The sequence below is a fragment of the Dothidotthia symphoricarpi genome (genome assembly GCF_010015815.1).
Source record: "Dothidotthia symphoricarpi CBS 119687 unplaced genomic scaffold P153scaffold_2, whole genome shotgun sequence".
NCBI classification, from domain to species: domain Eukaryota; kingdom Fungi; phylum Ascomycota; class Dothideomycetes; order Pleosporales; family Dothidotthiaceae; genus Dothidotthia; species Dothidotthia symphoricarpi.
The window spans coordinates 1,102,135-1,117,098 of NW_022985009.1; the positions used below are offsets into that span (position 1 = coordinate 1,102,135).

At 55.8% G+C, this 14,964-nt stretch overlaps 5 protein-coding genes across 5 annotated transcripts; 3 read left to right on the top strand and 2 right to left on the bottom strand.

The window, feature by feature from the left end:
• Positions 1 to 663: 663 nt before the first annotated feature.
• On the top strand, positions 664 to 5,612 carry P153DRAFT_392673 (pyruvate carboxylase; the record flags this gene model as incomplete). Its single annotated transcript, XM_033671172.1, has 9 exons — positions 664 to 1,012; positions 1,075 to 1,367; positions 1,589 to 2,128; positions 2,181 to 2,215; positions 2,264 to 2,490; positions 2,542 to 2,586; positions 3,191 to 4,092; positions 4,146 to 5,438; positions 5,508 to 5,612. Exons 1-9 carry the CDS (start codon positions 859 to 861, stop codon positions 5,610 to 5,612), a joined length of 3,594 nt encoding a protein of 1,197 aa, XP_033528443.1. The 5' UTR covers positions 664 to 858.
• Positions 5,613 to 5,679: 67 nt separating this feature from the next.
• P153DRAFT_104026 (Adaptor protein complex AP-3 delta subunit) lies at positions 5,680 to 9,316 on the bottom strand. The gene is made up of 4 exons (XM_033661870.1): positions 9,102 to 9,316; positions 8,075 to 9,048; positions 6,116 to 8,022; positions 5,680 to 5,854 (listed from the first exon to the last, which is right to left on the bottom strand). Coding segments are annotated over exons 1-4 (2,886 nt in total). The 5' UTR covers positions 9,104 to 9,316; the 3' UTR covers positions 5,680 to 5,851.
• Positions 9,317 to 9,394: 78 nt separating this feature from the next.
• On the top strand, positions 9,395 to 10,516 carry P153DRAFT_330836 (uncharacterized protein; the record flags this gene model as incomplete). Its single annotated transcript, XM_033665445.1, has 2 exons — positions 9,395 to 10,052; positions 10,124 to 10,516. The coding sequence occupies exons 1-2, from the start codon at positions 9,468 to 9,470 to the stop codon at positions 10,514 to 10,516; spliced, it is 978 nt and encodes a 325-aa protein (XP_033528445.1). The 5' UTR covers positions 9,395 to 9,467.
• A 217-nt stretch (positions 10,517 to 10,733) lies between these two features.
• Positions 10,734 to 12,240, bottom strand: P153DRAFT_419845 (serine/threonine-protein kinase-like protein; the record flags this gene model as incomplete). The annotated part of the gene is made up of 1 exon (XM_033672207.1): positions 10,734 to 12,240. The coding sequence occupies exon 1, from the start codon at positions 12,018 to 12,020 to the stop codon at positions 10,734 to 10,736; it is 1,287 nt and encodes a 428-aa protein (XP_033528446.1). The 5' UTR covers positions 12,021 to 12,240.
• Positions 12,241 to 12,329: 89 nt separating this feature from the next.
• P153DRAFT_392677 (U2 small nuclear ribonucleoprotein B) lies at positions 12,330 to 13,376 on the top strand. The gene is made up of 4 exons (XM_033671173.1): positions 12,330 to 12,440; positions 12,516 to 12,729; positions 12,785 to 13,212; positions 13,271 to 13,376. Exons 1-3 carry the CDS (start codon positions 12,373 to 12,375, stop codon positions 13,046 to 13,048), a joined length of 546 nt encoding a protein of 181 aa, XP_033528447.1. The 5' UTR covers positions 12,330 to 12,372; the 3' UTR covers positions 13,049 to 13,212; positions 13,271 to 13,376.
• Positions 13,377 to 14,964: the final 1,588 nt, after the last annotated feature.

A 14,964-nucleotide genomic window follows, 5' to 3' on the forward strand; every position in this document is an offset into this window, starting at 1 on the left:
TCGGAGTTTAGCACATGCGAGTATATATTAGGTTTCTGATGGGCTGGGCATATACCAAGAAGTTTCGCTTCTGCTGCCGAAACATGAAATGCTGCATGATGATGGAGCTTCGTCAAGGTAATGCGCAGCCGAGTTGCTTGCAGATAGACTAGTAGCACGACAAGAACAAGGAAATAGACGGGGAAGGGCACGCTAGAATCTCGGAATTAATACGTTGTAGGCATTCGGCTGTCAGGATAGCTATCTGGTGCGCCGAAGCAAAGCGTCATGCAGATGGAAGTATGAGATCCGTTTCTCCGCTCCGCCCTACCGAGCCTAATAGTGTGGCATGATCAAACCATGAAACAAATAATGGATGAGTGAGGGACCGTTCAAGCACTTGGCCACGCTCGGAGTGTTTTGGGCGATGAAGACTACCGACTTGGCTAGATATGGTCAAAGCCGCGTGGGAGATTTCTATGACTGTATGGAGCTCCACGGGGCGGGAGTCAATAGGAAGATTGGCAATTGCTTTTACGCGGATCATCCAGATGTGGGCGGGGTGGGGAGGATAATGCTCGTAGTGGTGGTTCTTTATCAGAGCTCCAAAGAGGGGCATTGGAGCTCCCCACCAGGCGGCGGCGGCGCTTCTGACTCCGTTGCTTTTAGAGTGGCCGGCGGTGACAACGACATGTTTCAATCTGGCTTGGCTTTTGGAGCTTTCTAGGGCGCTGTTTTGGGATAACTCGTGAAAGTCTGGATACCCGATACCGCCGCCTATAAGCTCCCCTCTCCCCCGAACTTCCTCTGTAGACCTTCCCCCCCCCTCCTCCTAGTTCTCACCCTCCCTCCCCCAACACACTTTAGTGGTCATCCAGTATGGCTACGCTTGCAATCGACAAGAATGCCTCGTCGGCCATTGACGACAATGACTTTGACGAGGGCGAGCATGGCGAGCATCACCCCCACAGGAACTCTGTGCACCACAAGCTGCGGGCGAGCAGCTCCATCATGCAGCTGAAGAAGATCTTGGGTATGTAGAGAGCCCCCAATGGCATGCGTAGAGCTCCCCCCGCCGTCTGACAGCCCACCTAGTCGCCAACCGAGGAGAAATCCCTATCCGTATTTTCCGCACAGCCCACGAGCTGTCACTGCACACCGTGGCCGTCTACAGTCATGAGGACCGTCTCAGTATGCACAGGCAAAAGGCCGACGAGGCCTACGAAATTGGGGCGCGCGGCCAGTACACACCCGTGGGTGCGTATCTCGCCGGCGACGAGATCGTCAAGATTGCCGTCCAGCACAACGTGAACATGATTCACCCGGGCTATGGCTTCCTCTCGGAGAATGCGGGCTTTGCGCGCGCTGTTGAGAAGGCCGGTCTCATTGTGAGTCCCGCTTTGTTTACCCTATGACGAAATGCACGATGGAGGGGTTGCACGACGCCAATCGCAGCGGCTGGGCCTATCTCGGAGGCCTCTAAGAGTAGCGGCGCGGGGTCCGGCGACTCTTAGAGGACACCCGTCAATCACAGCCGCCCCCAAGAGCACTTTATCTTTCTTTACCATGGTTCATAACGACATGTAATTGATACTTACTTTTTTTCTAGTTCGTAGGGCCCTCGCCCGATACCATCGACGCGCTCGGCGACAAAGTCTCGGCGCGAAGACTGGCTATCAAGTGCAATGTGCCCGTCGTGCCTGGAACTCCCGACCCCGTGGAGAAGTACGAGGATGTCAAGGAGTTCACCGACGAGTTTGGCTTCCCCATCATCATCAAGGCCGCTTTCGGTGGTGGTGGCCGTGGTATGCGTGTAGTGCGCAAGCAGGAAGAGCTCAAGGACGCGTTTGAGCGCGCAACATCAGAGGCCAAATCCGCTTTCGGCAACGGCACCGTCTTCGTCGAGCGCTTCCTCGACAAGCCTAAGCACATCGAGGTCCAGCTGCTTGGTGACAATCTCGGCAATGTCGTCCACTTGTACGAGCGTGACTGCTCCGTCCAGCGTCGCCATCAGAAGGTCGTCGAGATTGCTCCGGCAAAGGATCTTCCTGTAGAGACCCGAGACGCCATCCTGGCTGACGCTGTTAGGCTGGCCCAGTCAGTCAAGTACCGCAACGCAGGTACTGCCGAGTTCTTGGTCGACCAACAGGTGAATATACTCAATCTCTCTATAAGGATGAATCCTAGCTAACATTCTTCAGAATCGATACTACTTCATAGAGATTAACCCTCGCATGTAAGTATCCTCTGCAGATGAATTGGGGTCGTTGCTAAGAGTTTGCAGCCAAGTCGAGCATACCATCACCGAGGAGATTACAGGTATCGACATTGTCGCCGCACAGATCCAGATTGCCGCCGGTGCATCTCTTGAGCAGCTTGGCCTGACCCAGAACCACATCTCCACACGCGGCTTTGCTTTCCAATGCCGTATCACCACAGAAGACCCCAGCCAGCAGTTCGCACCAGATACGGGCAAGATTGAGGTGTACCGTTCCGCTGGCGGTAACGGAGGTAAGCATATCCAGAGAGATCTACACATTATGAACTAACCATCCTGAAAAGTCCGTCTCGACGGTGGCAACGGATTCGCTGGTGCCATCATTACTCGTAAGTACATCTCATCTACCTCAGCCATTCTTATTGTTTTGTACTGTTTTGTCATTTTTTGCCGATTCGGTATCCTCCAATGTTGGACTCGACACGCACCTCCCAGTCGAGTGTGAACGCCGGCAGAAAGCCGCGGCGAAATCTTGCAACACCTGGACAACTACAGACAGCTTTGGACTGGGACTTCTCAGCTTCAAATTTTCCTGGTATACGCCTAGGCTGCGCATTTCCTGATGGCAATGCGGCTTGCTTCCGGCTTTTGCACTTGGCCAAAAGGTGCCATACTACAAGAGCACCTTTTTGGTCTCTGAGACTTGATCTCTTATATCGTCTTTCCAACTTCAGCTCAACATCCGTTCGAAGCATTGCTATTCGTCGTTTGGGATGAGGTTCGACTATTACTCCTGAGGGTGTCGGACGACGACTCGTTTGTTACCCCTGTCGTCGCCAAACTACACTCGAAGGTCCAAACAACGACTCATCTGTCATCCTCGTCGTCGCCACTGAACCACTTTCTGGAGCTCAGGACATCGTCTTTCCTCTTTTTTCCATTATCTCTTTCTATACATCCAGCGAGAATCAAGCTGACAAATTCTGAATTTAGCACACTACGACTCCATGTTGGTCAAGTGCACATGCCGTGGCTCTACATATGAGATCGCCCGCCGAAAGATGCTTCGTGCGCTCGTCGAGTTCCGTATCCGTGGTGTCAAGACCAACATCCCCTTCTTGATTAAGCTCCTCACAAACCCCACCTTCGTCGAGGGCCAATGCTGGACGACATTCATCGACGACACCCCTGCCCTCTTCGACCTCATTGGCTCCCAGAACCGTGCCCAGAAACTGCTCGCGTACCTTGGTGATCTCGCTGTCAACGGCAGTCAGATCAAGGGCCAAATTGGTGAGCCCAAGTTCAAGGGCATCATCCCCATTCCCAAGATCGTCGACAAGGACGGCAAGACAGTCGATACGTCTGTACCTTGCACTGAAGGATGGAGGAATGTCATTCTGAAGGATGGCCCTGAGGGCTTTGCGAAGGCTGTCCGTGCCAACAAGGGCTGCCTGATCATGGACACCACCTGGCGTGATGCCCACCAGTCTCTCCTCGCTACCCGTGTGCGAACTGTTGACCTGCTCAACATCGCCAAGGAGACCAGTCATGCATTCTCCAATGCCTGGGCCCTGGAGTGCTGGGGCGGTGCGACCTTCGATGTCGCCATGCGTTTCCTCTACGAGGATCCCTGGGAGCGCCTGAGGAAGATGAGGAAGCTTGTACCCAACATCCCCTTCCAGATGCTTCTTCGAGGAGCCAACGGTGTTGCATATTCGTCTCTTCCCGACAACGCCATCTACCACTTCTGCGAGCAAGCTAAGAAGAACGGTGTCGACATTTTCCGTGTCTTTGATGCTCTGAACGACGTCGAGCAACTCGAGGTCGGTGTTAAGGCCGTCCTCAAGGCAGGTGGTGTCGCTGAAGCTACAGTGTGCTACTCGGGAGATATGCTGGTAAGTCCTTTCTCTTCATCAGCCTGGAGCATAAACTGACACTTTTCGATCAGAACCCCAAGAAGAAGTACAACCTTGAGTACTACCTCGATGTTGTTGAGAAGATTGTCGGCATGGGCGCTCATATCCTTGGTGTCAAGGACATGGCCGGTGTTCTAAAGCCCCGTGCTGCCCGCCTGCTCATTGGTGCTATCCGCAAGAAGTACCCCGACCTTCCCATCCACGTCCACACTCACGACTCTGCTGGTACAGGTGTTGCGTCCATGGCTGCGTGCGCTGAAGCTGGTGCCGATGCTGTCGACGCTGCTATTGACAGCATGTCGGGTATGACTTCCCAGCCCAGCATTGGTGCTATTCTTGCATCCATCGAGGGCACCGACTATGATGCCGGCCTCGACGTTCACATGATCCGCAACCTCGACGCCTACTGGGCTCAGCTTCGTCTGCTCTACTCGCCGTTCGAGGCTGGTCTTACCGGACCTGACCCCGAGGTGTATGAGCACGAGATTCCTGGTGGTCAGCTCACCAACCTCATCTTCCAGGCTTCTCAGCAGGGTCTTGGTGAGCAGTGGGCTCAGACAAAGAAGGCATACGAGGAGGCCAACGACCTGCTCGGCGACATCGTCAAGGTCACGCCCACGTCCAAGGTTGTCGGTGACTTGGCGCAGTTCATGGTCTCCAACGGCCTGTCCCACGACGACGTCATCGAGAAGGCCGAGAAACTCGACTTCCCCTCGTCGGTGCTGGAGTTTTTCGAAGGTCTCATGGGCCAGCCGTACGGCGGGTTCCCCGAGCCTCTCCGCACGCACGCCCTCCGCGACCGAAGGAAGATGGACAAGCGCCCTGGCCTGTACCTCGAGCCCGTCGACATCGCAAAGGTCAAAGCGGACCTCAAAGCCAAGTGGGGCGACGCCACCGAGTGCGACGTCGCATCCCAAATCATGTACCCCAAGGTGTTTGAGGACTACAAGAAGTGGACCACCAAGTACGGCGACCTGTCCGTCCTGCCAACGCGCTACTTCCTCTCCCGCCCCGAGATCGGCGAGGAATTCCACGTCGAGCTCGAAAAGGGCAAGGTGCTCATCCTGAAGCTCCTCGCTGTCGGCCCCCTCTCCGAACAAACCGGCATGCGCGAAGTCTTCTACGAAATGAACGGCGAGACGCGCACTGTCACCGTCGAGGACCAGCACGCTGCTATCGAGAACGTTAGCCGTCCCAAGGCGGACCCTAATGATAGCAGCCAGGTCGGCTCGCCCATGTCGGGTGTCTTGGTCGAGGTCCGTGTCCATGACGGTAGCGATGTTAAGAAGGGTGACCCGATTGCTATCCTTAGCGCTATGAAGATGGTTTGTCTCCCCCTCTTTCTGTCCCTCTTTTTAAAGTGTGTGATCTTGCGTGCTGACTTTTGTGAATAGGAAATGGTTATTTCGGCTGCGCACTCGGGTAAGGTTAGCAACTTGTCTGTTCGCGAGGGCGACTCGGTCGACTCGGGCGATTTGGTTTGCAAGCTTGTTAAGTAGGGGGTGTGGGTTTCCGAGTTTTTTTGTGGAGACGGATGGATGAGATGAGTATGACGCGAAATGAATCAAGACGGTTTTCCCTATGGTATTGTGTTATATTCGTGAATAAATGTGATGTTTGCAACACATGGTGAGGAAGTGAGACAGTTTGTTACAAGGTTCCTTGATATTACACTCACTTCATGAGAATATACGACTGACTATCCACGCCGATATCTACATCTACATCTACATCTACGCTACTCATCCTCCACCACAGTCCCCGCAGCCCCCTCATCCAAAACAACAACTCTTTTCTTTTTCTTCTTTTTCTTAACCTTCTCCTCTCCCTCCCCCTCCCCAGTCTTCTCCCCAATCTCCTTCTTCTCCTTCTTCTTCTTCTTCTTCCCCACCTTCCCCACCCCCTCATCCACACCCTGCACCTCATCCCCCCCTCCCTCATCCCCCTCAACAACCACAACCCGTCTCCCCCTCCCCTTCCCCTTCCTATTCTTAACAGCAACCTCCTCCTTCCCCTGCAGTCTCTCACTAGCCCTCTGCATCTCCAGCCTCAGCCTCTCCACCTCCCCCAGCGCACGCCTCATCTCCGCCTCCTCAGCCGCCTTGCGCTCCTGCTCGGCAAGCGTAAGCGCGCGGCCACGCGTCCCATCTTCATCCAGCGACAGCGCAGCGAGGCCCGCGCTGTCTACTTCTAGCAGATTCTTTTTTGCGCGGACGGGCGTGGGTTGCACGATATGCTGGGGCGGGGCGTCCGGGCCGAGGGTTTCGTCCATAGTGATTTGGACGGCGGCACGGTGGCGGCGGGGGCTACGGGCGCGTGGGTCCGGGGTCGATGTGGAATCGAGGTGCAGTTCCATGATCGGGATGGAATCTATATCCAGGGGATTATCCTCGCGGTTTCCGTCGCGCACGATACGACTTAGCGGCGTGACTGCACCGCTGCCACGATCAGCGTCGGGATCGATGTAGAAGGGGTCATCTTTGTAGCGTTCTTTGCGGTCTGCTTTGCGGCGGGCGAGGATATCGGGGTCGAGGTATTCTTCCTCTACTGCTGCGTTTTGATACGAGGCTGGTTCCTTGTGCGGCGCGTCGAGGCGGTCGGATGCGGATGTTGCGGTTTGGGACTGGGTGTCGGTGTGGGAAGTGATGGGGTCGGAGTAGGCGGCGTAGACGTCGTCTTCTTCTTCTGTTTCGAAGCCTTCTGTGTCGGCTTGCGTGAGCAGGGAGTGCAGGTTGGCGTTTATGGGCGTGTCGAGGTCGAGGTCCTCTGGGATGGGGACTTTTCGCTGCGCGCCTGGTGCGACGGGGTTTAGTTCTGCGCCGGAGAATAGGGCGGGGATGGCTTGTGTGAGGAGGAGTGGGGGGTCGGCGAAGTCTCCGTTGTTGACGCCGGTTGCTGTCCCGGAAGCGGCTTCGGCGGCTAAGCGCATGAGCTCGAGATATTCGACTGCGCGCTCTTGTACTTCGATGTTGGGATGTGTGGAGAGTGGTTCGAGGAAGTGGATCACGCGCGCCATGAGGAGAGACATGAGAGTTTTGCGCTCTGGCGTCCAAGAGATTTGGTCGTTGCCGGCCATGCTCGAGAAAACCTTAGGCACAGCTTGGAGATACACAGCAAGTGTTTTCGCAGGAAGCTGGAGAGAGTTCGAGTGGAGGAGGGAAGTCATGACAGGCTCGGGTCGTGTGAGGTAGGTTGCGTATTCTCCGACGAGCCAACCTGCATACTCGAGTACGCCCTGCCCGCCGTTGCCAGAGGCTGGGAACATCTGGTCCCTCCGGTCTACGAGAACGAGGTTTTGCGCCGCATCGATGACTTCCGGGCGGACGCTCTTGACCCGCACGGCGACATTCCGTAGCTCATGTCCGATACTGCGGCCGACGTCATCCGAGTGTTCCAGCTCTCCATCCTCTTCCGCTGTTGAGGTGTTTCTGGTGGCAGGCGATACTCGGACTAGCTGGACCAGGACGTCAATGTACCATTCAAAATCAGTGATATTGGAGTATGTATCGCGTGAGCACATGTCCAGCACTCTCCGAATCACACTGATGCGGTAGTCTTCAGGTAAGGGCGGCGGTTGGCTGGAATTTTGTTCGTGTTGCCGGAGAGACTCCTCGGCGTCAGAGTCGTCTGATTCGGCATACGGCACGACTCCCACATTGCGACCCCTATCATCTTTTGAATCGTCTGTCGCGGACATTATGGGCGCATTTCGGAGTTGTCGCATGAGTCGTCCAACAATAGCCGTGAGGTTGTCGGTGTTGACCATGCCAACCACAAGATCCAACGCGCGCATGCGTATCGAAATGTCTGGATCGTCGATGCATTCGAGAATGACGTCTTGTTGTTGAGACACCAAGTATGGGTGGGAGCGGACGATCTTCTCGAAAGCGAGCAGGGCAACGTACTTTACTGCAAAGAGATGAGATGGTGAAGGGTTTCATTGATACGGATACCAGCTTACAGTTGGAATCGCCTTCTATAACCATCATGCCTCGTAGTTTGCCCACACATAGCTTTGCCACCTCCTCGCCTTCGGTGGTGCCTTCGACAGCTTCCAGAATGCCACCCTGAATTATGCCGCTTATGCATTCGTACAGCAACGACATGGCGGACGTCTCGCGGATGATCTTTGTCAGCGGAGGGAGGAGCTTTTTTATTAGTCGTGGCTCCAACGGAGTCAGAGTCGCAAACTGTGAGTCGTCAGTAATATATAAGAGTGTGCCAGGCCAACGTACGAGCTTAATGAGCTTAATGGCCATCCAGTTATTGTTGCTATCCACTAACAGCTCGAAAAGTCTAGGGGCGAGGGGCAGAAAGTCCTGGGGTCTCCTCCATCCCAGCTCGCACACGACATTCACAATGGCAGCCGTCACACTCGCATCCTCGTTGTCGTCGAGCAGGCGCTCCTTGATCTTGGGCCAGGCAGGTCTCAGCGTTTCCGGGTAGACAAGGGCCAGTCTGTACAGGGTGACGACCGTCTTCTTGCGAATGGCGGGGTGTGAATGCGTCAGGCGCGGTATGAGGTCGGACAGGATAGAGTTGGCCATGCTCGGATTGATAACGTGAGGAATAGCAATGAGCGGCAGGCTAATAACGGTGGGCGTAGGACTCGTAATATCCTTCTTGAGCTGGTTCTCAGCAAGCATCAGGACCTCTGTGTCGCGTCGAAAGCTCTGGACGGCGGCCAAGTAGGCGGTGCGCTTGTGGCGGTACTTGGGGCTCGACATGACCTCGAGGATGTTGAAGGCGGCCCAGGACATGTCGTGGCCGAACATCTCGAGGTAGGTGAGCTTCATGAGCGCCGTCGACTTGAGGTCCATGTCGTTGGAGCGGATCTCCTTGCGGCATTCCTTGATGCTCTCGTTGATGTACTCCCGCTCGGTGCCCTTGTGGTTGCGCAGGCCCCGGATGAGGTCGTAGAGCGATTTCTCGAACCTGCAGACGTATCAGCCCCGGATTGTGCATGCTCGCGTGGGTGGGTGTGGTACATGTTGGCGACTCGTCAGGCAGTCTCCCGCAGTCGGGTGTCGAGTGAGCTATGCGCGCGCACGCGGAGGGGTATGTTGGCGGAGGCGTGCAGACAGGCCGGCGGGCGCGATCATTGGGCGTGGCCTGTCATAGGGGAGGTCATGCAAGCTGTCCGGCGTTTGGGTGCTGGCTGGCACTCGAAAGCGCGTGGGGAGAGTCGACCTGGACTTGTCGGGGTTGACGTGCCCGCTGCCCGCCGGCGTCGCTTTCGCCGAGCCTCACACATCCCTGTCCTGTCCTCTCCAGCGCCAGACCCCAGATTTGGACCCAGAGACACCGTCACTCCCACCATCCTCCCAATTGCACGCCCACACCAACCCGCCAACATGACCCGCGCCAACCTGCTCACCCCACCAACCCACATCCCCCCGCGAACCGCCCTCGCCCTCTCCCAAAAGAGCCCGCTCATCCTCGCCAACTCACCCACCTCGTCCCTCCCATGGCCACTCTCCCTGCTCTTCTCGCGCGAAACCCCAGAGTCCTGGACCATCCACGAGAACCTCCTCCTATCCGCGCTACGCACCGGCGACGAGTCCTCCGCCGCGCGCATCCTAGCCCGTCTGGAATCGCGCTTCGGCGCCGCCAACGAGCGCATCATCACCCTGCGCGGCATCTACAACGAAGCCACCGCCGAGTCGGATGCAGATCTGGAGAAGGTCTTCAGCGGCTATGAGAAGATCCTCAAAGAAGACCCCACGAATATGAGCATACGCAAGCGCCGTGTCGCCGTGCTGAAGGCGCTGGACCGCCCCCAGGACGCTATTACAGCCGTGACGGTGCTGCTGCAGAACTCGCCTACCGACGTCGAGGCCTGGGCTGAGGCGAGCGAGCTGTACGCTGGACAGCAGGCGTGGGGACAGGCGATATATTGCGCTGAGGAGGTGTTGCTTATCATGCCCAATGCTTGGAGTGTACGTTTCCGATCTGTCCTCCTCGAATAATATATCATATGAATGAATGAATGAACACTGACATCCCAAAGGCACACGCCCACCTAGCAACCCTCCACTACCTCTCCCACCCCTCCACCTCCCCGCTCCCCGCCCTCGCCCTCGCAACAAAACACTTCTGCCGCGCCATCGAGCTCAACGAGTCCTACCTGCGCGCCTACTTCGGCCTCAAGCAAGTCGCCGCTACACTCATACCCTTGCTCTCCGCTTCACCCTCCGCATCCACAGCCGTCAAGCGCGCCGCGCAGGACGACGATGAGATCCCTATCCCGACGCTTGCTACGGTGCAGAAGCTGGATGAGCTGGCGACGCGGAAGTTGGCGGAGATTGTGCGGTGTGCGAAGAGGGGGGGGAGGGAGGGGGGAGGGTATGATGAGGCGGAGGTGGAGGCTGTGCGGGAACTGTTGGGGAGGTCGGAGAAGTAGGTTGGTGGGTGGATGGATAAGAGGGAGAGGGGGAGAACAATGCCTCATGGCTGGAAGAAGTAGATACTCGATTGATAGATACCACCAATGATGCCATAATACCCACACTTGATCAACCTCTCATGTACATATACACATACACCGCAACGCCTCTATCCATTCTCCACGAATACTACCCAGACAGTCCCACAACGCCACGCCACACCAAACCACCCCCCTACATCCCCCCAAAATTCAGCTTCCGCGCCACCTTATCCGCCCTCCCACCCGCCCCCCCCGGCGTCTCCCCCCCCTTCCGCTTAAGATCCTCACCGACCTTCGCCTGCCCGCCCCCCTCCCTCGGCAACCCCTCCTTCCTCGTCGGCCTCGGCGCAACACTCCAATACCGATGCCCCAGCACCTTCTTCGCACACAACCTCTTCCGCGGATCAAGCGCCAACATGCCCCTCAACAAATCAATCCCCTCATCCCCCAGCAGCGGGAACGTCGCACGCCACCAATTCATCCCCTTGGGCATTTTAGCCGCAGTGCGCTTCCCGCCCATCTCCGCGCTAGGCTGCTTATCCGGCGCGACGTAGTACCGCAGGGTAGACACGCCGGGCCATGTTTCCTCTGTGGGGGTGCCGAAGAGGTCGCAGATAACGGCGAGTTGCTGGATGTCTGTTTCGGAGGGGAGGAAGAAGCGGCGCAGTGCTAGTTCGGCGATGACGCACGCCGTGCTCCAGATATCCACGCCGCCGCCGTAGTGGTAGCAGCCGTATAGTAGTTCGGGCGGGCGGTAGAAGCGCGTTATGACGTTTGAAGTCATGGGTCGACCGGGGTCAGCGAAGGAGCGCGCGAGTCCGAAGTCAGCGAGTTTAACGGTGCCGTCGGCGGCGATGAGCGCGTTGTTCCCCTTGATATCGCGGTGTAGGACGGCGTTTTCGTGGCAGAACCAGATTGCCTGGCAGAGCATGTTGGCCCAGGCTTTGATGTCTGCGTTGCCGTAGGTGATAGATGTGTTTTTCCAGAGACCCTCCAAGTCGCCCAGGGGGAGGTGTTCGAGGACAAGAGACAGATTCTGGTCCTTTGTAGAGAAGACGGCGTGCAGTTTTATGATGTTTGGGTGGGAGAGTTCGGAGAGGAATTTTATCTCCCGGATGGCGTCCATGGCGATGCCGTCTTTGAACTCGGCGTTGTACTTTATCTTCTTGATGGCTACGAGTGAGGAGGGGTCGTGCCGGTAGTGGCCTGCGTACACGATGGCGTAGGTTCCTTCGCCTAGACGTCCGGCTGTGACGAATTGCTCGCGTACTGCGTCGTTCATTTGCTCTGCTAGGTCCATGCCTTGGTCTGCTGTCGCTGCTGCTGCGCTGGCTGCTGCTGGGGGTGCGGGCGCGGGCGGGTGCGCGGGCTTATGCGTGTTCCCGATCATGGCGAGGGCCTTTGCGCGTGGGTTTGGCGCGAACCGTGAGCCGCCGAGCGGGTTGGGATGCGGGCTGAGGACGACGGGGGAGGAAGCCATGGCGGGCTACGACGGTGGGCGGTGGACGATTGGCACTTCGGTCGCGTGAAGCTATGTGTACTCAAGCTGCGGCGCAAAGACGAATGGCGCGGGAAGTCAGTCGCGGAGGGAGTAGTTCTGCGAGACTCGAATGCGCCCCAATATCACATCCATGCTCCGGAGCTTCCTTCTCTTGCAGTCGCCCACGCCGTGAACCAGTAAACGAGCGAGTGAGTGAGGATGCCATGGTGGAGAACAAGGCGGCGCACGTCCCGAGCAGTAGACGCAAGCCACTAACGCTTTTCCGCGGGGAGCTTCGAACTTCGTTGCCAGCAGTTGTCCATACAATACAGCACCACGACACACCTTCACCATGGCTACATCTGCACGCGGACCACCCGGCGCCGTCGCCGTGCCCAAAGAAGGCATCCCCAACAGGACGTAAGTATTCTCTCTCCTTCCTACCCACCGCGACACAAAGCCAACATGACACGCAGATCCGCTAACAGCACGCAGCCTGTACGTGCGCAATCTCCCCGACAAGCTGCCCAAAGAGGACCTGAAGCGGAACTTGTACATGCTGTTCGCGACGTATGGCGTTATTCTGGACATCGTAGCGCTCAAGACGATGAAGATGCGCGGACAGGCGCATGTTGTGTTCCGGGACATTGATTCCTCGACACAAGCTATGCGTGCGCTGCAGGGCTTTACCTTTTTTGGCAAGGACATGGTGGGTTTTGTGTAGCTTGCTTGGGTTGACGGGGCCAGGCTGACGGCGTATACAGACCATCGCCTATGCAAAGACGAAGTCGGACACCATTGCCAAACTCGATGGCACGTTCAAGATGCCCGAGCCGGAGCGCGAACACGATTCTGAAGACGCGGCTGCACAACCTACTGGCTTTGGGGTGGTGCCGGCGAAGGCGGTGCCGGTCAATGAGCAGGATCGAGCAAAGGGGCAGAAGCGAGCACGCGAGGAAGAAGAGGAGGAGGAGGAAGATGAAGACGCCGAGATGGAGATGGACGTTAGCGACGAAGACTCAGACTAGCACTCCATATATCACACGCTGGTTGAGGACCGAGCAAAGAAAATACAGCCTTGGGAACGCCATCCACGACACGCCTGTAGGAGAGAACGGTCAAGGCGCGGATACATACAGGGTGGGGATCAGCGACACGAGTCGCCTATATAGGAGAAAGATGACCGCCAAATGTTGGTCTCCAAGGACATCACATATCAGGTCACTGGAAGCGGTGCTGACTCTGCGCAGGACGTTATGCCACGAGATCTGCGACGACCTGATAGAAAGATGTGATGATTACCATATCTACATAAATAAACCAAGTCGAGACCGCGGGCTCCCTTAAAGCGCGGAGAATACACTGCTCAATCTCAACGTCGACCATCAATATCATGTCCTCCTGAAGTCTCCTTTCGTTTCATTCATTCGTTCACTCATCTGTGCATCAATCAGTTCATTCCCTATACACCAAACATCCGATTCCACTGCTTTTCCTTCCTGTGCCTCGTCCTCATCGCTGTCTAACATGCTCAATTTTACAAGGCATATACACTACACCGCACTGTCAGTCAAGAAATAGGCGCAGCACATCACACTTGTCCAAATAGTGCCTGGACACACACATTACTAATTTCATCTCATCTCATATTTTACCATGTGTTTACGCTTTTTCTTCCCTCCTTCCTTTATCCCCTAACTAGGTACAGAGCAAGTTGAAGTATACAGTATATCTCCTCTGTCTTTCTTTGATGTAATCTAAAGCTGGAGATTCGTAGCTGTTTGGATAGGAAGTCTTCTTCCACGACTACGTTCGGATATGGGGTTTGGCACGGTGTACACCGGTATGTGGGCTAGCCGTGTCTAGAGAAAGAAGGTAAGAAAGAGCAGTACTTTGAATACCGATTCTTATATTAGGCGTATACGATGGTCATGCAAGATACGCCACGCCATATCATGACATTGTTGTCAACTCCTTAGTTCTTGTAAATAGTCAGGCGAGCGAGATATGTGTATAGTATAACATATCACGGTATCTTTGTTAATGTCTGGAGTCTTGTAGATATCGGCGGTATGTCCACAGTACAGTACAGTAGAGCAAGCAATAGCACGATACAACGCGATACACATATCACTGCGCTGTCTAGCAAAGCACGGCTACGCTACAAGAGAAGGATGAACATGGTACGATACAACGCGATGAGATGCGGCGCAGTGAATGCGGAGGTGGAAGTGGGCTGCAGCTCTACGGGGTATACTTAAATTAGCAACATACTGCCTATCTACCATGGGTACGCAGAGCCTCATCGGTGATCCTACATATCCATCTCCATCACCATTCCCATTCTCACAGCCAGACTCGTCGCCTAGACCCATCCATAGCTGACCTCACGTCCCACCGTCAGCCAAGTCGGCGGTAATTTGCAATGTGCCCGCGAGCTTCTCCCACGGACATGCATGCGTGTGTGCGACGTGCGACGCGCGACGTGCGGGCGTCAGATATGATAATAAATGGACACCACCACCGGGAGCATGGGCATGGCTAGGTATCAGTATCAGTCGGCGGTATGTGTGTGGGGCATGGAGCAAGAAGATCCCCTCTACGGTGTTTCAAAGAGATAAAATCATGACCTGATGATCGCACGTCATTCGTGTCAGGCGAGGTGGGAATTCATTCGCACTGGGCATCATCGATGGAGAGGTGATTACGCGTTCGTCGGGCGGGAGGGGCAGTGTCTACATAGCGGGAAGGAAAGGTGCTGGCTGGTGCATGGTATGTTTTACACCCGCATCAACAATGAAATGAGTGTGGGGGAGGCGACCTCCCCTGCCACAGAAGGCAGGGAGACCAGCACAATTCGTATTGGTTACTACATATCTAATCCGAATCACTCACTCTTCCACCATCTTATCCTTGCTTGTAGTGTCCAGCGCAGCAACACGAC